Source organism: Protomyctophum bolini (genome assembly GCF_963924005.1).
Source record: "Protomyctophum bolini genome assembly, chromosome: 8".
Taxonomy (NCBI): Eukaryota; Metazoa; Chordata; class Actinopteri; order Myctophiformes; family Myctophidae; genus Protomyctophum; species Protomyctophum bolini.
The window spans coordinates 40,202,545-40,228,525 of NC_137869.1; the positions used below are offsets into that span (position 1 = coordinate 40,202,545).

Sequence of the window (25,981 nt, forward strand, 5' to 3'; positions counted from 1 at the left end):
TTGTACACTTGGATGTAACAATAATAGACCTACAGAACTATTTCATCAGAGTTTGCACTTTTGCAAATGTTCGCTATCGGATTGGTTTTAGGCTACAGGAATGGCGGCCAACAGTAGATTAGTGGAAAACTGTGAGCTGCATTAGTAGCCTATTGATCTCATATGAATATGATATGACATATAGCCAAAATGGCAGTTTTGTTGTTTTTTTGAATAATGTTGATTGGATTTTTATTAATTATTTTCTGACAATGAAATTGATCAGAAGAGAGGGTCAAGTAAGCTCTATATAGCCACATGAGCTCCATAGCAACAAGGAAGGAGCTTGGTGTCATTGTTGCGTTGGAGATATCATGACACATGAGCATCATAATGCACACACACACACACACACACACACACACACACACACACACACACACACACACACACACACACAATGCATTGTTTGCACTGCCCTATGATACATTTCTTAGTTATTTCATTTCATTCTGTTTTAGTGCCAACATGTAGCATATAGCCCATGGTTGATTTGATTGATTGATTGATTGATTAATTGATTGAATACTTTATTAACAGTTTGTATGGACAAGCACATCTGGGCGGGGCGGGCCGAGCCGGGGCGGGGCGGTGGATCAGGGGTATAGGCCGGATGGTAACCGCAAGGTTGCCAGTTCGAACCCGGGCTCCCTGCATGCAAGTTAGTGTCGAAGTGTCCTTGCAAGCAAGACACCGAAACCCCTAATTGCTCCTGATGTGCTGCAGGTTGGTACCTTGCAGCATGTGATGCATTAGGCTACTAATGCACAACCTATATGTAAAGCGCCTTGGATAAAGGCGCTATATGCACCATTTATTTACCATCTGCAGGGAAATAGAGGCATATACAATTATACAATGTCTGTGAAAACCGTAAAGGATGAATTCAAGAAATTGGCTTGTTTCCATTGGGGTTTTGTACTCCATTGAGTCCATTCATCGAAAAATGACATGATAATCATGTCTCCTATGCTAATAATAATATTACCTCCTAGCTTACTAATTCATAATTACATTGATTGATTGATTGATTGAAATATTTATTAACAGTTAACTGACTGTTAACTGTGAGTGGATGACCCAATAAACTAGCATTACACTTGTTTACAAGAGGGTCCTTGTTCAATTCATCAAAACATGATTGTACAGTATGTCTTTAGTTGTCTTTCATGTGCGTGTTTTAGTTAACCCCAGGTGAAATCAATAAATCAACACACGGATAAATTAAAAATCATGTTGTATTATGTTAACGCACACACACACACACGCACGCACGCACACACGCACACGCACGCACACACACACACACACACACACACACACACACACACACACCGCCGCCAGCAGCAGCAGTCACTCACGTGGGAGTTGGTGGTGAGTGCCAGTGGTGACCACCATGCACCACCACCTGCACCACCAGTAGTCCACCATCATCATCGTCGTCATCATCATCATATTCATATCGATATGTCAGTGAGTCGTGCACTTTCTTTGGGGAGGGTGCGAGAACGCGCGTTATTCTCCGTGCACTTTTAAACGGCTTTTGTCTTCGATTTCGCCACGGTATGGTGATTCTTTTTCTATTTGCTTTTTTCTTTATTTCTTTTTGGCAATATGAACAAGGAACTAATAAACTGCTGATTGACCCGTGATGGTAAAGCGATACCTCGCTGGGAAGTTATTTTTAGTTGCCACTGAGTCTCACGAATCGCGATGACAGGCGATGCCAGTGCGCGTTGCGGGGACAAGGTGACGGAGGTCTAGTGGCATTTATTTTGCACGTACACAAGAGAGACAGAGAGACAGAGCGCGCCAGCTCTTTGGGCGAAAGTGGCGACAGAATGAAGTCGAGGCGAGATAAACTGAAAATCCCCTCTCTCACTCTGGAGTAAGTTTTGGTTTGATTGTTCCGTATGAATGTGTAGACAGTAGACAAACTGTGTCTGTGAACTAGAGCTATAGGCTACTATATGTCTGTCATAATTGGCAGATAAGTTAGATATCTAGACATATAGTTACAAGTTAACTTACAACAATATCATATACTATAGCATGATGTCCATGATGTTTTTAAATCCGGTATCAACAATTTAAAGCGGATTTATTATTTGACAATGATAATCTGATATGTGATATGCACTAGCAACGATCATAGACAAATCTGCGTCATGAAGTTTTCCTAGGCTCTATATCTGCAGCTGACCATATTGAACATTTTGCCTGGTGCTTAATGATGATGATCCCTGCTGGATGTGGTTTAAATTTAAATCCTCAATGTTAATTTAACTCTGATGGGTACAGATGGAACCAAATTGACCCTTAGGTCCAAAGTTCCAACTCTCTGCTCTGCAGTACAAATCATTTGTAAGTGGATCATAAAATACACGGTTGATTATTTTTTTACTGCAGTGTAAATGGCAGAGTCTTTGATACAGTGTGAGGTGACAGACTGTGTTATGGAGTTACAGGTGGCGAATAGTCAATGACTATGCATGGCTTTTATGCTGCTAACTGTTACCGAACAGTAACTGTATCGCCTTTTTAAAAATTGTAAATGGCCACAGAATAGTCAAACGTTTCAGCCTTTGCAACACAGTCTCACAAATAGTATAGTATAGGCTATAGGCTAGTCCTTGAATTGGTGAGGAAATATATACAGAGCTGCATTTAACCTGAATTGATTATATAAAAAAATTAGGTGATTTTTACTTCACATTTGAATGTGTCGTTATACCTCAATATGTACACAATAAGGACAATAAGGACACATTCTGCAAATAATAAAATCATTCTACATTCAATATTGAACCCAGCATCCTTATAGGCCTACTCTGGACATGTCAACATAATAGGTGGGGAAAAAAACATAACATTTGGTGCAAACATGCAAATGGAATTTCAGCAAAGAGATTTGGTACAGGGAAAAAGGAGGAATATCTGTACAAAACACATCATGTCCTTGCTTTTGACTATTATTTATATATATATGTGGACATTATGTCTGTGTTTACTTTTATTCAAATTAATTTAGTTGTGTATTGTGTTACTCTGGAATATTGGGAGAGCCCTGCACCTTGTCCTTGTTGATTGTTCTGTGTTGTAGCCTACTGCTGGACGCCCCTTGGAAACAAGGCAACGCATGTCAAGGGGGTTCATCCTCTAATCAGATGTTGAAATAGAATAGCAGCATCTTCCTACAGTATGTCCACTACAGGTCTATACTGCACATCTTCTGGAATGATTTGTTTATCTTGTTGTTGTTGTTGTTGTTCCGCCCTTCCTATAGCTATACATCAAAGGGGTTTACAGTTCAGAATCCACCCACTCTCCTCTCAGAGTGAATGTATTGGGGGTGGGGTACACACTGTAAAATCACGAGTGTATACATTTAACTCGAAGAGTCTACAAAATGCAACTGTATAGACTCTCTCTTCAAATGCAAATGCGACTCTCTGCGAACGCAATGTGGACTTTCTGTACAAATGCGACCAAATGAACCATATTTTTGGTTGCATTTGTAGAAGGTCCACGTTGCATTTGTTCCATGTGTATAGGCTCTCTTGCGTTAAATGTATATAGCCTACACTCAGGATTTGATTGTGTAGGAGATCCCTCTTCACAGCGCGGTGCTGTGATCCAATCCTCTCCATCCCACACGGAGCTTTGGCTGATCATGGTGAGTCATTTCATTTTCATATGGAGTCTTTCAGCTGGTGCTCTTTTAATCCCACGAGGCGGGTGTGGGATTCAGTGTCTGCCTAAAGCGGCTTGTTTTGGAGAGAGGGAGGGAAAGAGCGAGAGAGAGAGAGAGAGAGATAGATAAATTGATTGCTGGTGGTGGGATCAAACCTGTGACATTCTTATCACAGGATGTCCTCTCTAATGTTTTCTGATACTGATCTGCGTGCAACACACAAAGAGGCGATGAGACAATCTCCCAGAGAGAGAGAGAGAGAGAGAGAGAGAGAGAGAGAGCATGTGTGTGTGTGTGTGTGTGAGTGTGTGTGTGTGTGTGTGTGTGCGTGCATGTGTGTGTGCATGTGTGTGTGCGTGCGTGTGTGATTAAAGGTGCGTGAGTGATTAAAGTTATATACAGCAAAACATTGAACATATACACATATAGCCAGTTGAATTCAAAAGAGAAAAGACACATACGTCACAATACGTCTTTGCAATCACGCAGGGCAGGAAAATATAGATAATGTAAGCCATATGATTCACTAGTAAGACGCCTGAGGGCGAGATGGTGCACGCATCCGCGTTGTTGACGGCAGACTGCTGAGCGAGGGCTGGCGCTTTGGCATGGGGGGTCAGATCAACATGGAATGAATTCTGTATCGGCCATATAAGGAGCATGTCTTGAGTGTAGCCTACATGGGTTTGATGAGGTCAGATCAACCTATGGAATGTCAGAACGGGTCAGTTCCAGACAGTATGGAGATCTAAGGGTGGTAGTCGGGCATACAACAGGCTTTGATGAGGGCCCAGGTAGGGCCGGGCCTTCATTTTCGGGCCTGTTGAGAACTCTAGTTTTCGCCGGCTGCCGGGCGTGGCTGCACTAATAACTTTGGGGCAGGCCCGTCTAGAGTTTGAATGCACAGGTATCAGTCAAAAGGGAGACATCGAAGAGGAAGGATGGATGGGGAAGGATCAAGATATGGAATGTCAGAACCGGTTCTGACATATCCATATATGGAGATCTTACGGGTTTGAGGTTTGAGGTCAGATGTAGAGTTGCTGGCCAATATTGATGACATCAGGGATCTCCATATGGGCTTAACTGCATGCGACAGCAGGTCGCATTTATTATGACATCAGGGTCTCCATCACTGATGATGTCACATGATGCCACGAGACCTGGGCACCATATATGGCACCCGGCCGACACACGCTGGTGCCCGACACACTGACGGGAAATGTGCGATTCCATAGTTAATTGCGACCTTCGGTCGCACTCGCAATAATACCATATCACACCTTGAGTAAGAAAGATTTCTCAAGGCTATACAGTAGGTTGCTGTATACTCTATATATGCCCTTATTGGCCTGATAATAAAAGCTGCAGTATGTACTGTATACTGTTCTGTGCCAGGGTGTGTAATCACTCACTACGCGCTGCTTGTACAGTAGACTATAGAAAGACTTTCAAAATGTTTCGCTAGGCCCTCCTATGCCCAGCTTTGTGTGTTTTAGCGATGATTTGATTGGCTGAGCACCCCATAGTGATGATTTCATTGGCTGAGCAAAGTAAGTACTGATAAAAAGTGAGGGCAGAAAAGTGATGATGTATGATGATAAGAGCGCCCCTCACTTCATACGAGTGTGATGTTTGAGGGGTGCTGCTATCCTAATATATCCTAATCAGCTATTAATAGTGTAGATTTCTGTCCACAAATTATATTCCCATTGACAATGAGTGGAGAATTTTACGTCATAGTGTCTGAGCAAATAGGCTTAGTGTCTATTTTACGTCACGATGATGTACGAGGATAAGAGCTCCCCACACTTACACACAGTTATGATTTATGATTTTCTTCCATCTATAATGACAAATTGGGAGGCCAGGGTTTACCACATGAACCATAATATAGCTTCCCTATTCGGGGAACACTCAGCGAAAATAGCCAATCTTACAAGCTCACAGCGCGACGAGCGAGTTGCGTATAGTTGCGTGTTGGGACTCGGGAGCTTGTAGATCAGCTCTTTCCGCCAAAGATATTTAGCACACAGTGAAAACAGTAGGGGGCCTAGTTCCCTGCAGGGGGATGCCAGTCTACTAATAATACAGGGTTTAAGTGGCTATAGAGAGATTAGACAAAGAGCAAGGCATCAGACACTGGGTGTATAATTAGAGAATGTATACTGTGATTAAATCAGTAAAGAGCGATTGTACAGGGCACGGTGGCGCAGTCACTATAGCGCCGGCGGTCGTCTCACAGTGAAAAGGTATTGGACTGGATTACCACCGGGGACACAGTGGCACTGGGGCGTGTTCTCTCCTCCATCAGTGCCCATTATACCCGGGTTGGTGAAAGGGCCTTTCGGTGTGGAGTTTGAATGTTCTCCCCGTGTCCCCTAGGGCAGTGTGGTTCCCAAACTTTTTCATGTCAAGGACCCCCCAAATTGACACTAATTAGCCCGCGGACCCCCATTTGAAAAGATATGCCTGCAGGGACCCCTATGAGAGAAGATTTTTACGGCTCGAGCAATGATTCTCAACCCGTTTAATTTCAAGGACCCCCAGTTTGACATGCATATTAGTCTACAGATCCCCCATTTAATGGCATTTCTATCTCTGAGACCCCAATTTATATTGTATGTTAATGTTAATGTTAATTTAACTCTGAGATTGTACAAATGGAACCAAATGGACGCTAACGGGTTCCATTTGTACACTCTCAGCGTTACAGACCCATAAGGGTCCATTTGGTTCCAAACTATCATTTAGCTGGGGACCCCCAGGATTACAGTTTAGGCAATTGGCACCGGGTGAAAAATGGGTTACAAAATCTTAAAATTTTGAAAGGGAGATTGTACATTTTGAAAAGAGTTTAGGCCGGGCATATAGTTTTTGAAAAGTTGTGGCTATAGGATCAGGGTTAGGTATGTAATGTGTACATTTGAGAATTGACTCAACATGGTCTGCATCTATAGTCCCGTTCACATGGAACGTTTTGGGGATTGAAATATGTCGTCACTGTACCCACTTCTGTGCAGTGTACTGTACAGGGACCAGGTTTCCTCTGGCGACCAGGCCGTGAGTTAGCTACACGTGACGGGATCATCATCACAGCCCTGCATGCAGGGGCTGCATCTCCCCTGGCTGTACTGTATTACTATGACAACAGCTTCATTAGTGCTTCGCTACACAGCCACTGGCTGTGTGTCTGCAGTAAGAAACCTCTGACTGCAGCATGCCGAGACAATAGAAGCACTGTGGGAGAAGTATTATCTCCATTGCCTATTTGTACACAGCAGTTGCAATATTTTGTTAGAAACGTTTGAAAGATTTTCCAAAAGATGTTTTTTTTTTTAAATTGCCAATCTCCAAGCTCATGAGGCGAACTTGCAAAAAGTATATGTGCAGTATATAAGGTTGACGAGGTTAAAGGATTAGTTCAGAATTTTGAACTTAAAGCTGTAGGAAATACTATATATAGTGGTCGCAAAGGTTGATTGCCTGAGTCCTGTGGTGGGAGTTCTGCTCTGGTTTTTGGTGAATATTAAATAGTTCCGGGCATTTGGTGGGGGCCACTGGGGGTCACTCACGCATTAAAAATTAATGAATCCACAAAACTAGAATTTGTATTGTTGACCTATTTCTACCATATAGTGCAATTTTCGTTCAACTTTGACCCCTCTGTCACATTATAGTTTTGTGCTGCTGCTGGCGTAGTGATACTGGACAACCAGGTGGACCCTCTTGTAAACAAGTGTAATGCTTAATTGGGTCGTCCACTCACAGTCTTTGTATTGAGTTTGTGTACTGTAATTCTGCAAACTGTTAATAAATATTTCAATCAATGGCGAATGTGTGATGTTATGATCATGCACACAGGAGTAACAACTCTTTAATTAACAGAAAACTTCTTTTTAGGTCAGGATATCAATGCAGCATGCAGAATAAGCAAGTGAAATTGGAAAACAATTGGATGAAACAAAAACAAATTAGCAGCAGACAAAATTGGAACTAATACATGGTCTTTGTGTGAGTTCTCTACAAAGATCATGGGTGGGGAGACCCCGCCCACAATATAGAGCCTGAACGTTTCACCTTTTGTTGTAACCAAAGACATATGCACTTACCACTTAAATAATAACCATATACAATACAACCTTTTACATTTTAGGGATTGTGTAAAAAAAGATGATAGCAGCCTATTTGTGACCCAAACACAAGGTTGATTTTTGATCAAAAGCCATGGAGAGGAGCTCATCATATATACCTAAATGCCATTTAACGACTTAATCACTAAAAAACGTTGTTTTACGTCATTTCTGAAAAAATCTACAAGCTCACAATGCAGCATATTTAGCTTCTGCTATTTTCGCTGAATGTTTATAGAATGTTTGCCCATTTTTGCTGAATGTTCGCCTGTTATGACATGCCCAGAATAAGGTGTTTGTAATTAACTCTCCATCAGCGTTAAATAAGCCCCAGAAAATGTCACACCAACATGGAACACATCCTGTCTGCCTGCCGTACGATCGAACCGTCACTTGGCTCAGAGTCCTGCACTGAAGTGTTATATAGCAGTAACAGTACACAGAGTCCCCTCTTGACTCTGTGTCCTGATCACGGCTGTCACTGTCAACACAGCTGTGTGTCACAGATAACATGGTTCATAACATCTGTAATAAGAGAGCCCCCCACACCGGAGTATAACAGCAACCGTGGCTGTTGCTGACTGACTGGCGGTCGGTCGGTCAGATGACTTGCACGTTTGTTGATGCTGACTCAGCACAACTGATCTCTTCTGTACATGTGTTCCCTTTACAGCCTGTCCCCCACCTGCCAGAGTCCCACTCTGCTGAGCCCATGCAGCTCCTGCAGTCCCTGCAGCCCCTTGCAGACCCTGCACCCCTGGAGGTAAGAGACCCTCCGCATGCAGTCCATCACCAGTGGTGGAAACTAAAGGCTCATACAGTACATAGTCTGGATTTTCGGTGGTTAGGTATGACCACCGAACTACAACATGACGTCACGAGCCGCGGTGAAGAGCAAAACCACCGCCACCGCTCCAGCCCTTCTCCCTGTTTTTACTCACCACCGCTCAACGTTATTTCAGCTCCGGTGGTCAGCTCACCACCGGAGCGGTGGTCGTCACCTCACCACCGAAAGTCCAGACTATGAATAGGCCTTAAGTACCACATTGTGAAAGTGGAAAGTGGAAAGTGACACATTGTGAGCTTGCTATTTATTTTTTATTTTTTTTGAGTGACGTGTGAGACCGTGACTGAGTTTGTATCTGTGACCCATAAATTGTTAAGGACCCCTGGGGGTCCCCATACCCCATGTTGAGAACCACTGTTTTAAGGTGTAGGGTGTAGGCTGATCAGTTCTAGGTTCACTATTATTCCAAATGTAATTAAAGACCAGATGAAATTGCTTTTTGCAACCATATCGTGACGTACTATATGGTTTCAGTGGGGGGCAGTGTCCTCCTCATATCTTGAAAACCGCCTAAGCCAATCGACTTCAGACGCGGCGTGTGGTACCGTCCTATTGGTCAAATTGGCGGGTGGTTGTCCAGAATGTCCATATTATGGAGATCCGTTTGTCCTTAAAGGTCCTAAACTGTTTGTCGTCGCAATCACAGAACCAAACCTCAAGTTGTCTGAACAGCAGTTGAAGTTGAAAGGATTTAGATGAGTTATTGATTCCAGCCTCTGTGGAGGCAAACATCACATTACTCTCATTGCAGAAACAATAAAGACGAATGACTTGGATAATGATATGTGATATTTAAGCAATGAAGGTCTTCTCTATACCCAGAGATGTTGGCATTGGTGTGTCGTAGGGTTAAATTAAAGTGGAGTGGCCACTTCACAGCCCAGCGCTGTGATCCAATCCTCTCCGTCCCACACAGTCACAGAGCTTTGGCTGATCATCGTCAGTCATTTCATTTACATATTGGGTCTTTCTTGGAACCCCCTCAAGGGCCCCTGAGGGTCCTCGCTCCCCACTTTGGAGAACCGCTGGTGTCAACACTTTGATCCACATCAGTGCTTCTGTGGTTTCTACATTCTTCTGCAGACATTTTGTAGAGACATGAATATTGACACCGTTATTTCTCAGGAAATAATTAAACTGTGTTCCAATGGATCCAATATAGTTATTTAGTCCCAAGCTCTTGTTAATACTTTTCATTTGTTTAAAATGTATAAAGCCATAACAGACTTAAACACTTTTCTTTTTAAGACTAGGAAAAAGGGGCAGATCTACAAGCTTACACCGCATCGCAATACAATAGGTTGCAACTTGCCAGCTATTTTTGCAGATTGTGTGTGATATTGTAGTATGACGAAAAAAACAACATAAAAAGTGCACATGGAAATACAAGGTTTCTACTCGACAGCGACGGTACTTAAGGGCAAAACGCTTCACATTCTGGAGACACGTGGAAAACCAAATCTCCCACGTGTTTTTCTGTCTTTTTTTCTTGTTTTCATGCTCCCAGAGGAAAATGGTATCACTTCTTATTTGTCTCTCTCAGTCTATGTGGGTTGCTTGGCAACGGGCCTGGGTGATGTGGAGGAAGGAAGGCATTAAGAGCAAACACCGGGAGCAGCATCCAGCATAGTGTCACTGTTGGACAGAAACCTTGTATGTCCAAAACCCTTACTTTTCAGCAGACGGAAAACAGAAACTGTGCTCCAATGCAGTTATTATTTGGTCCCAAGCCCTTGTTAATACCTTTTCATTGGTTCAATCCTATACTAATGGGTGGACGGACGGTGAATGGTGGATGTCACAAACATAACATGCAGACTTGCAAGGCACACCGTTGTTCGGATCAAACGCACCAAACTTGGCACAAACACGGGCCAGGGGTCTGCCATCTCAGAGCACCCACACCAGGGGCTACGTATGACCCCCAGGGGCCTCGTCAGAGGGGCCCCCAAACTTGGTACAAACACAGTGGATTGTTGCTCCAATCCAGGGCCTGCCCTGCACCTCATTATAGGCAATCTAAGCGGCCACGCCGGCCAGTGATCTTTTTTAAAATAAATACAGCTAAACAAAGGGTATTTAAACTATTTATTGTAATTTAATGTAGTATATCATAATAATTAAATATTTCACAGAATCAAAGGTATTATGGTCATGAATCACCAGGATTCGGGGATGGCTTGATTCTAGCCTTAAACTAATTGATATAAACATTTTTGTAAATCTCTATGGCGAAAAACGAATGGCTGATTTTTCAGTGGAATGCTATACCAAGCAAACGACCATCAGCGATGCTGCAGTTCAGAGGGATTAAGAAGATGAGAAGATCTGTATGGTAAATGATTGATCAGCACAGTCATTGAGTAACGATGTGACAATGAGCACGAGTGGATTAGGTAGGCCTATGTTTAGACTCAAGTGACAGACATACGACAAGAAAATGAAAAGGCCATCCGACCGGGGTGCCTGCTGGGGCCCTCACTCACACACGTGGAAGACAATTGTCTCATGATTGACCTGCGGGTGATGAGGGGGGGGACAAGGCAGCTCCAATAATTAATTTCCTAGGGAAGTCACATGGTTTTTGAAGAGGCTGCCTTGTTGTGAGCGACACCTGAGGGATGAAGTATAGCAGGGCGTTGATTTGTGGAATCAATTTCCGACGGCAACGATGCACTGGCCTCAGTGGGCGTGTGAAGAGTGATGAGTCACATCACATCATGTATAACAGTAAAGCAGTGGTTCTTCAACCTTTTTTTATTTCAATGTTCCCCAGTTTGATATGCATTATTATAGGCTATGGTGGATCCCATCATTTTATACAATTTTTTTTAAATCTCATGACTCATGGATCCCCAATCTACTCGGTCAAATCATCAGTGTTATTTATTTACTTAAGATTTATTTGGGGGCTTTTAAACTCTGAGAGTGTACAAACTGGAACCACATGAACCCGTAACGCATACGGGCCCATGATGGTCGTGAGAACCAGCATGCAGTAGAGAAAGCTTCATACAAACTGGCTCTGGCTGATGACAAAAATCCTAATATCTCCCTTGGGCGGGGGGGGGGGGGGGGGGGGGGGTTGTTTAGGCTAGTGGTTAGCGGTTAGTCTCCCTTCTCCCAGTCCCACTCAGAGCATCATGACAAGAACTATCAAGGTCAAGGCTGACCTCACTAAACATATTACTTAAACCACCCAATTCCAAGTCTTCATTTCACATGAGTCTGTTCAGATGCTAATGCGTTCTCACTTTATTCTGAATACTATACCCACTATTCGTGTATAGTATACATATTTTCTTCTGGGCTAGGCTACGTACTACATTGATTATATGTCAGTATTAAACCCAAGGAAAAATGCCCTAGTAAATACACTGTTCTGTTACACACAAATCACAAATGACCTTATTTCGACCTCCCCCAATCATTATACCACACGTACAGCACACTTCCTGCAGCCACACTCTTGCAATCAGAAGGTCCCCATGTTTTTTGTTTTGCAAACTGCTAATAAAGTCCTATTCAATCAATGCAATCAATCAAACACAAGCCCCGGCACCAAACAACGGTAGTATTTTTGTTGTTTTCTTTTGCTATAATTTCTAATGTTTTGTTAATTCAAATTGTTGCTATGTTTTGCTTGTGGCAAGCAAGTGGAATGTCCCATTCTGCAGTAGCTAAAACGGAACACCCCCCTCTCAGAAAGCTGTGTGGTGCGATCCACAGCGTCACAACGAGCAGCGTCCATCCATCCGCATTCAAACAAAGTGTGCTTGTGTTTACACTCGCCGACGACGCACACAAATACAGACAATCGGCTAAATGGACTAGTTACACACAACCGATGAGGTTTTTTTTAATCGCCGATTACCGGGTCTTCATGCTGGAAGATAGATGTGGTGGTCCATGATCAATTATGCAATCACATTTGAACGAGATGGGATTATCTTGAGAGAGAACGAACACACACACGCACACACACACAGCTGCAGCTGCAGTTTGCTGCATGCATATGCATCACAAAGGGACTTAACTGTTTGATGAGAAACCATGGGGGTCGATCTACTAATGTTTGTGGAGTTTCGGGGGTTTTGCCTGCCAGCCTGGGATTGTGTGATTATAAATGTAAACTGAAGGGCAGTAGTAGAACCACCAGTCCACCACCAATCTACCATCATGTCTGACCCAAGCCAGTGGTCCGCCGGCGGACAACCGAACCAACACAAGAGTCGTTTTGTTCCAGGAGCATTGCTCAAGAGATCCAAAAGGTATTACGTTACATTTTAAATACGGTTGGCTCAAATCCGTGAACGGCAACTATACACGGCATATGTTGTTGTTCTTTGAGAATTTGGGCTACTAAATTTCTCCGATCAACGTTTCGCTGGTTCTAACTTGTAAGTGACAAATAAATAAACCCCCACTTGAGTAAGCTCACGACGCGTTGCGTGCTCATGGCTACAGAAAAGATTTGGAACGATCGAGGCTATACTTGGGATGCTAAGGTTCAAGACAAGTTGTTAAAATGTATAACCGTTCGGTTCGAGTCGGCTATGTGGATGTTTTTTCCTCGATTATTTATCATTTACAAATAGCCTACCTAAAGTTACGTTTTTCATTGTCGTAAATGTGAATGACCCCCATTCATCATTCACTGTCTGCCACGTGTTTACAAACACATAGCCTACTACTATACAAACCTTGTCTTGTTTATTTTCTGTTTATTTGTTCCAAGGCGATCCTTTTGTTAACTTGTTTGCTGGAATTGCTGCAGATGGTTGCTATGTTCGTGTATTCCTATTCCACACATTCAGTGTTAATAATAATAATAATAATCTGTAAACTAGCATTCTGTAACATCATTGCCTTAAGGTCCGTCCAGTCCTGGCTGTGTTCATGTGATGTGATCTCATGCCATCATCACGCTCTAACAATCTTCACATCTCCAGGCTATAATTATTTCTTCATGATTCATCTTCGGGTTTGATCTTCAGGCTAATAAACAAACACGTTGGGTTGCATAATTTGGTACGGCTCATTAGCTTGACTATCAATGCATCTCCTGTATGCGAGGGCATTGACATTTTAGACACAACTTGCATTATGGACATATTTGTACATATCTGTCAAAAGGATAAAGCAAAAAAAGCTTTGAGAGCTTATTTATTGCCAGTGTTTAGGGGTTGGGGGGGGGGGGGGGGACATATAATCCATAATAAGTAGGCCTACATTCAAACAATTTTAACACGCTAGACAAGTAAAATAGCAAAGAACGTCTATTCTAGATCTAGTCGTCTTACTGTTTCATGGGCTTCGTGCATGACGTATAGAGACTACTTAAATGTCATATTGCTTATAAATTATAAGCTTTTCTATTATTTTATATAACTTTTCTATTTTATTGCTTATAACTTTAAGTTACCGGTAGGCTATAAGTAAAATAGAAGAGTTTGCACTTAAACTCAAGGCTTATTAACAGCATTAAAGTCCATAAACAACAGAGAGACGCTCTTTGGGTGCAAAAATATAGATTATTTTGATTACAAAGGTGCGAAAAGTGACAGAGTGGACGTTTCGGACCTCAGTGTTGATGGTCTGAGGATCGAAACGTCCACTCTGTCACTTTTTGCACTTTTATGATGAAAATATTCGTATTGTTATCGCCTAATAACATGTGTAATAACTGTGATATTATATTATTACACAACTCTGGTCCAACCACAACAAAAAGTTTGTTTTGCAGTGCCTCTGTAGTAGAATTGGCCGTATGCAATTATGCATGTTTATTTTAATGATCAATCATTTGGGGCCCCACTTGCGATGTCCTCTCACGGCCCACTGGTTGAGAAGCACTGTATTACAGTACACATTAGGCCCAGGCCTCTGGGGCAGCATCCTCCTCCTAAATGGATGGAATCAATATGCTGAAAGTTGAAACCCCCCTCAAGAACCCCCTGGCAGTGCTCGGACTCCTTGTAGAGAGAAGACTTGCGCACACCTGGCAGGCAATTTGGAGCAGGTGCGACGATGACGGAGAGTATAATCATGTGAAAGGAGGGACATCCGCACACTGCCACTTGCTGGTTCAGAGCATTTTATTGAGCAACGTTTCGGTCTTGCGACCTTCCTCAGGCTTGGACTCCACCTTGAGAACCGCAGATATAGGTTCAGGTTGTTGAGGGCCTTGAAGGTGATGAGCGGTGTTTTTCATTGTCACAATATAGACCTACTATAAATACTGGTCAAACATTGTCCACATTGTCAAAGAGGCAACAAGGCAACAAGCTCACACAATGCGTTGTGAGCTTGTTAGATCAGGACTCGGTGGACCAAGTCAAACTCTTAATGCCTCAACTCTTACAATTCCAAGTGCTTATATGATTATTTTGGGTGGTCCCCTCCCCAGTTCAAACATGATTATTTTGTGTGGTCCCCTCCCCCCAGTTCAAATATGATTATTTTGGGTGGTCCGCCAGTTCAAATATGATTAGGGCGGCCGCTGCCTGAAAAGGTTGACATTAAACCACCGAGTGTAGTTGACAGTGGGAGTCATGTGAAGGTCACGGAGGACCCTGTGTGGCGTGTGGAGCAGCTTCTGGTGAGTAGGCAGGCAGAAATATTAGGGGTGTGTGTGTGTGTGTGTGTGTGTGTCTTCTATATATAAGTATGCTGCTGATAGTGTATACTGTACCTACTGTAGCAGGGTTCTTAATAATGCAGAAGATTCTTGACTGAGGTGAAATGCGGTCTGTACCATGTGTGCCATTAACCCTGGTGGTGTCACTCTAAAAAAAGGTGCTGAGGCATGCATTATTGAGCGGAGTGCGTCCTGTCCCCTCAGGAATTATATTGAGGATTATGGCGTTAACACTAGAGCTAGACCTGGCTCTGTTGATACAAAGGCTCAACCTTTCAGCACACCGCCTTCCACTTCCAGGTGGGATTGTAGGTTTCCTTCCATCACCCCTTCTGTCCGGCAGAGATCTTAGCAGATACCGGAGAGTATCTGCTATATCAGGGGTTTCCAAACTTTACCATGCCAATGACCCCTCCAACTAGCCATGGCCTCTGCCCGCAGCACAGCCCCTCCCTATTGTGAAATCAAATGGTTTGAAAATCAAATGTTCTTCATAGTCAGTTCAATTGATTTGTTTGGTTAACTCTGTTGCATCCCTAGACTCAGGCAAACCGATCATTTGGAGCCAGTAGCCATCAGCCAATTAACCCGTCGTTCAGAATGGCCTGACTCGGCAGTAGGGCTGGGGATAGGACTTCAAATCAATATCAACGATTCGTGATTATTTGAAGACTGGCTGTGGGTGCTGGGGGTGTGTTCTTTCCTCCGTGTCATCAGTGCCCATAGCCCCATAGATGCCCTATAGGTGGGGTGGGCAAAACGGCCTTTCTGTGTATGGGGGGTTTGTTTGCCTGTTCTCCCTGCGTTACCCTCACAAAAAAACATGCAGTAATCCTGTTCTCTAATCAACCTCCCCCTGGCCAGCAGCTTGGACTCCTCATGCACTGAAGGAAGCATGAGGTTGCTCCCCCCAGGTTGGCAGAGGGAGTGTAGCGCCCAGGATTACATTGACACTGGGTGGAAAAATGGGTTACAAAATTGTATTATTTGAATACTCGTGGCTTCTGATTGATCTGGGCGGGGGGGGGGCACACCATTGTTGTCCAATGTAAAACTCGAGTCACCAGCGAAGGAGAAAAAGACGAATGTCGCGAATCAGACTTTTACAGTGTTGATGAACCGAAACCTAAGAGTCTTCACGACTTGCAATTTGCATATGAGATGTAACGATAAAACTGTCGATGTTGTACGTTGTTGTCGTATGTGATTAAGAGGCTGGCATCATGTTGACCTCTCTTCTGTTTTGTGTCCTAGCTGTCGGAGCAGCAACAGGAAGTGTCTTGGCGTGGTGTCGCCGTCGCCATCTCTGTCCCGGCCACTGTCGCCCCACTCCGTCCATACTGGTACGTACAGTTACCCGTACAATGACAATTTAGGCATTGTGAGAGGGAGGGTGACTGATTTAAGCAGTCGCACCTGGCCTGAGTCCAGTTCTAGTTTGACTCAGGCCAGGTGTGACTGCTTAAATCAGTCACCCTCCCTCTCACAGGCATTTATCCAAAGCAACTTACAATGAGCAAAGTAAATGCATACATCTAATGCAGAGAGACAAACCAGGGTGACCGGTGGACCAAGAACCTAGCTTCAGTCTATATTGTTTAGGCAATATACTATAAAAACTAAATCATAATAATGCAAATAATCTGTACATTGAAAGTATAGGATACCAGGTAAGCAATGAACCATCTGTCCGTCTAAATATCATCTAAATTACATTTGAACAAAAAAAACAAAAAACAGCCTAAGTAACAAAACAATTAGAACTGCTATAGCAACAGTGTTATAATTCATGTACATACTTTATATATTTATTATACTTGTACAGTTATATTTCATTGTATGATGGTGTCACTTGCCAACACCATCGTGCGATGGAGTATGAATTAAAGATCACAATGCATCGCACCACAACACACTGTGAGCTAGTAGATGGGCTGTTTTCACTACCTTTGTGCGACACTGTCATTATAAAATAGGAATTCATTCATATAAAAAACGAAGAAATATGGATGTATACAACTAAATATTTGTGCCTGACGGCTACGATCTATGTTTTGGTTGTAATCCAGCCATGTGTACAGTATGTGTGTGTGTGTGTGTGTGTAATACACATGTATATTATGACTTCATGTTGTCCCAACAGCTGCAGTCTATGAATAGCATTAGAGAAGCACTCATACCAAAGACGTTTAGACTCATACTCTCTCTTCGGAGCTCAATCACGCTCAAGGATGAACTGATTACGCGACACAATCAAGATTTAATTTGCACTTGTGGCCATGTAATTATTTAGTACTACTGAGCATGTAAAGGAACCGTTGTCTTCTGCGTGCACACACACGCACGTACACACAGACACACACAGACAGCATCTCCCTGAGTATCGGTGCCTTGCGTTGTTGTGATTGAAGAACTTAAGTCTAAGATTAATACATGACAGTGTGGCGAGGTGTCTGTTAATCTGGAGGGGGTTTCTCAATAAGCAGCAGAGGGCTCTACACAGACATCACCTCATCCTTATTGGAATATGTTCACGTGCCTCCTCTATTTTTACGAGTTCATTATTGCCATCATGATAATAGTACGGTAATGGCAGGGTTCCATTTGTTTCAAAAAAAAAATAGAAAGGGAAAAACAACAGGGGGTGGAATTTTGTTTTAGACCTGTAAATCAAGTTACAAGTAATAGCAAAAGTAGTCAATCTACAAGCTAACAATGTGTCGCATCGCAACACACAACAATGAAACTGCAGGCTTTTATTGTAACTATGAATAGCATTAGAGAAGTAATGTAGTACTGGAAGAGTAAAACTCACAGGGCGTGAAGTCACAGCGCCCCCTGGAGGAGTAAAACTCACAGAGCGTGAAGTCACAGCGTCCCCTGGTGGAGAAGAAACATCAGAGCCTAGAGCGCCCCCTGGTGGAGGAAAACGCACAGAGCGTAGAGCGCCCCCTGGAGGAGGAAAACGCACAGAGCGTGGAGTCACAACACCCCCTGGAGGTGAAAAACTCACAGAGCGTGAAATCACAGCGCCCCCTGGAAGAGTAAAACTCACAGGGCGTGAAGTCACAGCGCCCCCTGGAGGAGTAAAACTCACAGAGCATGAAGTCACAGCGTCCCCTGGTGGAGAAGAAACATCAGAGCTTGAAGTCACAGCGCCCCTTGGAGGAGAAAAACCCACAGAGCGTGAAGTCACAGCGCCCCCTGGAGGAGTAAAACTCGCAGAGCGTGAAGTCACAGCGCCCCCTGGTGGAGAAGAAACATCAGAGCTTGAAGTCACAGCTTCCCCTGGTGGAGAAGAAACATCAGAGCTTGAAGTCACAGCGTCCCCTGGTGGAGAAGAAACATCAGAGCTTGAAGTCACAGTGTATCCTGGTGGAGAAGAAACATCAGAGCTTGAAACATCAGAGCTTGAAGTCAAAACGTCCCCTGGTGGAGAAGACACATCAGAGCTTGAAGCGTCCCCTGGTGGAGAAGAAACATCAGAGCTTGAAGTCACAGCGTCCCCTGGTGGAGAAGAAATCACAGAGCATGAAGTCACAGCGTACCCTGGTGGAGAAGATACTGAGGAATTTCTAACTCCCTCACCAATACATCTCCTCTCGTTCACCCCGGGCATGGTGGACCTGATAAACATTGGAACAAAGTCGACCCCCCTTAACAGACGAGTTTACCGACTGACGGCGCCCCATATGTCAAGCCCAGCTCCAGATTGCCTAGAAAATACATTTGATAACTGATATGAACAGGGTCCATTATGCGCAGCAACAAACATGTATGGACCCCATGCTTCTAGAAAGCCTGGTGTTTCAATCATTGCACAGGTTGAGGTTCACAACATTTCTACTGTTATTTCAAATAGAGTGTCCAACACAAGGAGTGGTCTGGAGAGAGAATGCTGTTTGGTCACTGTACCTCACAGGCATCACAGCCCCCAAAAATGTGACAACAAGCTTAACCTTGCCTTGTTTAACATCAGGTCACTAACAAATAAGTCCTCCTCTGTAAATGATATAATCTGTAAAGAGAAGCTAGATATAATCTTTCTAACAGAGACATGGCTTGGCTCGGATGGAGCTGTTCTCCTAGCGCCAGCCTGTCCCGCAAACTACAGTTTCATTCACTCTTTTCGTAAGGCTAAGAAAGGAGGTGGACTGGCAATAATTTTTTCAGACACGTTAAAATTCAAGGCTCTGACCCTTGGCAGCTTTACATCCTTTGAATACCAGGCCACTACACTACTTGGTCAACCCTCTATGCCAATGATTAGCATTTATCGCCCGCCAAAATGCAGTAAAGCAATATTTCTAACAGAAATATCAGAACTTTTATCTATCTGCTCCACTAACTATGACAGAACTCTTATCTCAGGTGATCTTAATCTTCACCTGGATGATACTACAGATGCTGTGGCTATGGGCTTCTTAGAGTTATTGCACTCCTTTGAGTTTATCCAACATGTTGTTGGGCCTACACATAAACATGGGCACACTCTGGACCTGGTGATTTCTAGAGGGCTGAACATCACTGTGGAAAGGACTATTGAAAGGCCTGAGCTATCAGACCACTATTTGCTGTGTTTTAATATGACTGTCTCTGATCTAGAGAAAAACATCACGGAATATACCATAAAAAAGCGTTTTTTTAGCTCTTCTGCAGCCGACGAGTTCTCTCGTCATCTGGGGCCCCCCCTGCCCGATACCCCCCCAGTAAATGATATGGTTCAAATTTTTAATCTTAAACTAGAGTCAGCTCTTGATATAGTGGCTCCTTTGAAAACAAAAAAGAAACATAACACCAGAATAACACCCTGGATAAATGAGCATACACGCTCACTGAAGCAAGAATGTCGTAGAGCTGAGCGAGCGTGGAGAAAAAACAAACTCACCATCCACCTAGAGATTCTTAAAAAGTCAACAGTCGCCTATAACAAAGCCTTGCGTCTAGCAAGGCAGGCATATTTCTCTGGCATTATTAATGAGAACAAGAAAAATGCCAGAGTCCTATTCTCTACCATTGAACGACTTTTAAACCCCCCCCAGTCCTACAAGCAGTCATTCCCGGCCTCTAAAGCTAAGTGTAATGAGTTTGCATGCTTTTTTGATAACAAAATCTTTAACATTAGAGCTGATATTATGAATGGTGCTGCTGCTAGCGCAAACCCTCAAACAGCAGCTAATGGTCCCAGAGTAGATCTCTCCAGGGGGAGCCTATTAACGTTCTGCGCAATTGATGAAGATGAACTCCGCAAAACCATATCACAGATGACATCATCCTCCTGTTCATTGGATAAAATTCCCACCACCTTTCTCAAAGAGGTCTTGGACAGTGTGATTGGAGATATCCTAAAAATTGTAAACAGCTCTCTACAATCAGGTGTCTTCCCAGACTCACTGAAGACTGCTGTAGTTAGGCCCCTACTCAAGAAACACAATCTTGATCCCTCTGTTTTGGGTAACTATCGACCCATTTCAAATCTACCCTTTCTGGGCAAGGTTTTAGAAAAATGCATCTTTCATCAATTGGATGTGTTTCTACAGAACAATAATGTGCACAACAAATTCCAATCTGGCTTTAGGAAAGGTCACAGCACAGAAACAGCACTTGTAAAAGTAATTAATGATCTTAGGGTGTCTGCTGACAAGAAACATGTATCTGTTCTCCTACTCCTAGATCTAACGGCTGCATTTGACACGATTGATCATTCAATTTTAATACAGCGTCTGGAACACTGGATAGGCCTGTCTGGTACGGCCCTGTCCTGGTTTTCCTCCTACCTATCAAACAGAAGTTACTTTGTCAATCTAGCCGAGTTTGACTCAGACAAACACGACATCAGCTCTGGTATTCCACAGGGCTCGATTCTTGGCCCTCTGCTTTTCTCCTTGTACATACTGCCATTGGGCGAACTCATTACCAACCACGGAGTCAATTTTCATTTCTATGCTGATGATACCCAACTTTATCTTTCTGTGGCTCCAGATGATCCCTGTGCTTTAGACCCGCTGTTGACCTGTCTGTCTAGCATCAAATGTTGGATGAGTGAGAACTTTCTCAAGCTAAACGAGGATAAGACAGAAGTTCTCATAATCGGTTCTAGTGAGCAGAAAGAATCAATAATAAGCAGACTTGGTAACCTGACTGTAGAAAGTAACAGTAAAGTAAAGAACCTGGGGGTTATTATTGATTCTGAATTGAATTTCAATTCACACATTAATCATGTTACCAAGATTGCCTTTTTTCACCTTAGAAATATTGCACGAATCAGAGCCTATTTGTCCTTGGACGATGCAAAAACGCTAATCCACGCCTTTGTTTTTTCTCGGCTTGACTACTGCAATGCACTCTTTTCAGGACTGCCTAAGAAAACAACTGACAGACTACAACTTGTCCAAAATGCAGCAGCCAGAGTTTTAACTAGAACTAAGATGAGAGAACATATTACTCCAGTTTTGGCATCACTGCACTGGCTTCCGGTTGTTTTTAGGATTGATTTTAAAATTCTTTTACTTGTCTATAAAGCTCTCAATGGTCTCGCACCTTCCTACCTACATGACTGCCTGCCTAAATATGTCCCAAACCGCCCCCTAAGGTCTTCCACTGCCGGCCTGCTCGCTTTGCCAAAAAAAATGGCAACTAAAAAACACGGGGAAGCAGCTTTTTGCTTCTACGGGCCGTCGGTATGGAACAAGCTCCCACTGTACCTTCGTCAGGCAGCCTCTGTAGACATTTTTAAAGCTCAGCTCAAGACTCACTTCTACAACATTGCTTTTAATTGATCTTTTATTTTTTTATTTTTTGTTATTCATGTCCTCACTGCATTACTGCTTGTTTTTAATGTTGTTGCCATGCTTTTCTTTTATCCTCCATTTCTCTGTAAAGCACTTTGAGCTGCATTTCATGTCATGAAAGGTGCTATACAAATAAAGTTTTATTATTATTATTATTATTATTATTACCGTTAATTCTATATTTTGTTGAAGATTTTTCTGGGGTCTTTTATGCCTTTTGTTGATACGCGACAGTAGACTGACAGGAAATGGGGAGAGAGATGGGGAGTGACACGCACCAAAGGCCATCGGGATTTGAACCCATGGCACGCTGTCGGGATGGCATTGCAGCCTAGGGTGTCTGGGCCACTGTTAATTATTTTAAAGCTCAGAGACAGGTTTATAGTTATGTTAAAGCAGGTGTCTTCAACAGGAGGTCCACCAAATCTTTGGTTAGGTAATAGGAAACATTATTTCAGCGCTGCGAGGCGTGTTGAACTTGTAGATCGGCTATTTTCGGAGAGCGGGTGGGAAGAGCAGACCGAGTACAGAACCGGTCAAGTTGACTAAATATTGAGGGTTTAAAAGGTGAACACATTAGCATTATGAATCCAACTATCTATGATATATATGAAAATGTTTTAATCTGCATCACAGTTTTATTATTTACAATATGTAGTGGGGGGGGGGGGTCCCTGCTTCATCTCTTTCTCAGCGAAGAGGGTCCTTGGACTGAGAAATATTGACCCCTGTGTTGCTGATGGTCAGATCTTTCCTCTATTATCTACCTCAATACCTCATTTCAGCCTTGTCACACACACACACACACACACACACACACACACACACTGAACCCTGAATAATGGTACTAAAAATCTTTGGACCCTTTCAGCTGCTGGCAGCCCCCTGGACAGCCCTCGGAACGTGTCTACGAGCGCCTGTATCAACTTCCCCTTCGCCCGGAGGTATGTCCGCTCTGCACGCCACTGTGAATGCTTTGTCCCTCGTCATCACAGCCTCACGGCCCGTTTTCAATTTCAACATTAACTTTGTCCCTCATCATCACAGCCTCACGGCCCGTTTTCAATTTCAACATTAACTTTGTCCCTCATCATCACAGCCTCACGGCCTGTTTTCAATTTCAACATTAACTCTCATTGGCTTCCATTGGACCCAAATGACGAGAATTCGACGGAAGCACCTATTTTTGGGCAATGATTTTTTACAATTTAGAAATTAAGCATTTAGCGTATTGTAAGCACGAGTTTGGAATAAGCAGAGTAAGCATGAACTCAAACAAGGTAATAACCATGAGTCAGCCATAACCATATAAAACTAAGAAGGTCCCAATGTAGCTTCGCCCCAATTATGGAGTGTGTCGTCATGGCATCAGGCGCAAACAAATCAGTCCATATTTGGGCACAAAAAAAGGCATGCCCATTTATGAGCATACACTGATGACATCAGTCACTGATGACTGACGTCATCTCCATAAACTGTATGATTGCGAACGCAGTGATTGCGAATGTAGTGAGCACTTACTATGAGACCTAGCAGATCATGTCTGTCTGTGTGTCTGTGTGTCCCGCTTTTATGCCCATATATGGAGCTGAGTGATTACGTCACCATGACTCAGCCATAACCATATAAGAAGTCCCCAAAGCAGCTATACGTCCACCATGACTCAGCCATAACCATATAAGGAGTCCCCAAAGCAGCTATACGTCCAAAACCCAAATATGTACCCATTGACCCAAATGGCGTTTTTATCAACAAGGGTGTTTATAAATGGTTATGGCTGTATCAGAAATGACTTTGGACAGGTGGTAAACTTAGCAGAGTGACACATTACTATCTTCTGATGGTTGTACTCTAATGTTGACATGCAATAATAATCCTGTTTAGTGTCCCTTTACGGCCATGGTGGTTGGGAACCTGTGATCTAAGAAGCTACTGAAGCAACTAAATTACATTATGGGTTGAATTTTATTTATTAATCATGCCGTTTGTTGTGCGAGAATGCATGTCAAACAGCTCATATAGGCCTATGAGAAATACAGCATCGAATATACAACATGACATGCAGGAGTAGCGAGTGAGTGAGCAGCAGGAGTGAGAATTTGGAATGTGACTATGTTAGTTCAGCCGGTTTGATTCCTCCGGACTCGCACATAATCCTCTCCTCCTCGGCCGGAGGCAGGACTAATGCGCCAGTGGAGTGAGCGCGTGTGGAAGTTGGATGGTATCGGAATATATGACCCAGATATATTGGTTGGATCTGCTGCGTAGATGCCCGGACCTCTAGTGAGTAAAAAGACGGTAAATGGACGAGGTACAAAAAAGCCACTGAACATTCAACATTCAAACAACTGGACAAAACAATAGTGCAACATACAATGATTGCTCAGAACATTGTGTTATATAATGTGTAGTGTGTGAAATGTTACACGTAGAAAAGCAGAAGCATCCAAACTGCGGAAGTAAATACAAGGTCATCATTGCCATTGCTTCACAACCCTTTCTGGTATTCTGTATGAGCAGCATCTGGGAAAACATCCGTTCCACAGTGTAGTAATAGCCTACCTAACAAGCTTATAGGTTGTCTTATTTCCACTTTATTTTTCGACATGGAAAGGATTATGAAAAATAATTGTGATTATGTCAAATAAAATTAGTTGATTATGATGTAATAGTTGTGACAGGCCTGCAGCACGGAAGGAACATCTGTGTCTTTTAAATATTGAGGCAAGAGATGTGAGAGATGATGATTATAATGATGATGAACAGAGAGACAGGGTGGGTGTGTAGGAAGGGAGAAAACGCTCACATCCTCTCCCCTCCAGCATCAGCTGTCTGTCTGTCTGTCTGTCTGTCTGTCTCCTCCTCACCAGAGAGAGGGAGACAGACATGGGGAAAGCCCCTGCCTAAACCAAAGCATTCAAAGCGTCACCCAGCTTGGTTCCCATAGCAACACACCAGCTTCTCCTCAGCTGTGTGTGGGTAACCAATGTATGATCTTCTACAATCTACATCATACTTTTCAGGGGGGTGGGGGGCAATGTCAGTGTTTCTTTTTTTTTAGGGGAGATCTGAGTCTTATCGGCTATTTTTACTACTTTTGTGTGACACTATAGTATGAAGAAGTAGGGCATTCATTTACAAAGAAAAAATAGATACGAGAATTCTGCCCGACGATGATATATTAGAAAATGTTATGCAATTTATCAATGTTTCTGTAACTTTCTTTGTTGTGGTACACACACACACACACAGATATTCTCTCTGCATTAGCTAAATTAAATATAAGAAATAAAATGTCTGTTGCTTAATAATAATAATATTAATAATAGCTTGAATTTATATAGCGCATTTCATGAACCCAAGGACGCTTTACAAAAATGAACAACCAACAAACAAACAAAACATCAACAACTATATGCCATAAGCCTGATGTCTTTTCAAGGCAGCCTTAAAAGAGTCCAGTGTTTGAGCATGGCAAATCTCTATTGGGAGAGAGTTCCACAGGGTGGGGGCTGCCACACTGAACGCTCTGTCCCCCAAGGTTCGCTTGTTTGTATTGGGGACAGAGAGGAGGTCCAAGTTTGTGGACCGCAGGTTCCGTGCCAGAGTAGGTTTATGGAGGAGGCCTGGCTGCACGGTACTGTGGAGCCAGGGCGTTTCGACATTTGTAGGTGAGAAGAAGGAGTTTGTAATTGATGCTTACGCTTGTGTCACTTGGCTCGTGCTGCCAGGTAGCAGCTTTGTAAGTTAAACTAGAACTATGCAATCCTGCGGAATTGCGAGTGTGGTTGCCTATCTCTTCTATAGGAATGTTGTTCAATTAGAGTTGAGTTTGGC

The 25,981-nt window shown here is 43.1% G+C and overlaps 1 protein-coding gene across 2 annotated transcripts in view; it reads left to right on the forward strand.

The window, feature by feature from the left end:
- The first annotated feature begins 1,594 nt into the window (after positions 1-1,594).
- The window catches only part of mast3b (microtubule associated serine/threonine kinase 3b), a 55,366-nt gene continuing 30,979 nt past the window's right edge, over positions 1,595-25,981 (forward strand). Inside the window, exons 1-4 of one of the 2 annotated variants that reach the window (XM_080770970.1) lie at positions 1,595-1,927; positions 8,540-8,629; positions 16,608-16,696; positions 23,016-23,088. In XM_080770970.1, the coding sequence (XP_080627096.1) occupies positions 1,881-1,927; positions 8,540-8,629; positions 16,608-16,696; positions 23,016-23,088 (299 nt within the window). In that variant the 5' untranslated portion in view covers positions 1,595-1,880. Of the gene's footprint in view, positions 1,928-8,539; positions 8,630-12,561; positions 12,985-16,607; positions 16,697-23,015; positions 23,089-25,981 lie in introns of those variants that run through there. The other variant, XM_080770971.1, reaches the window with a different exon arrangement.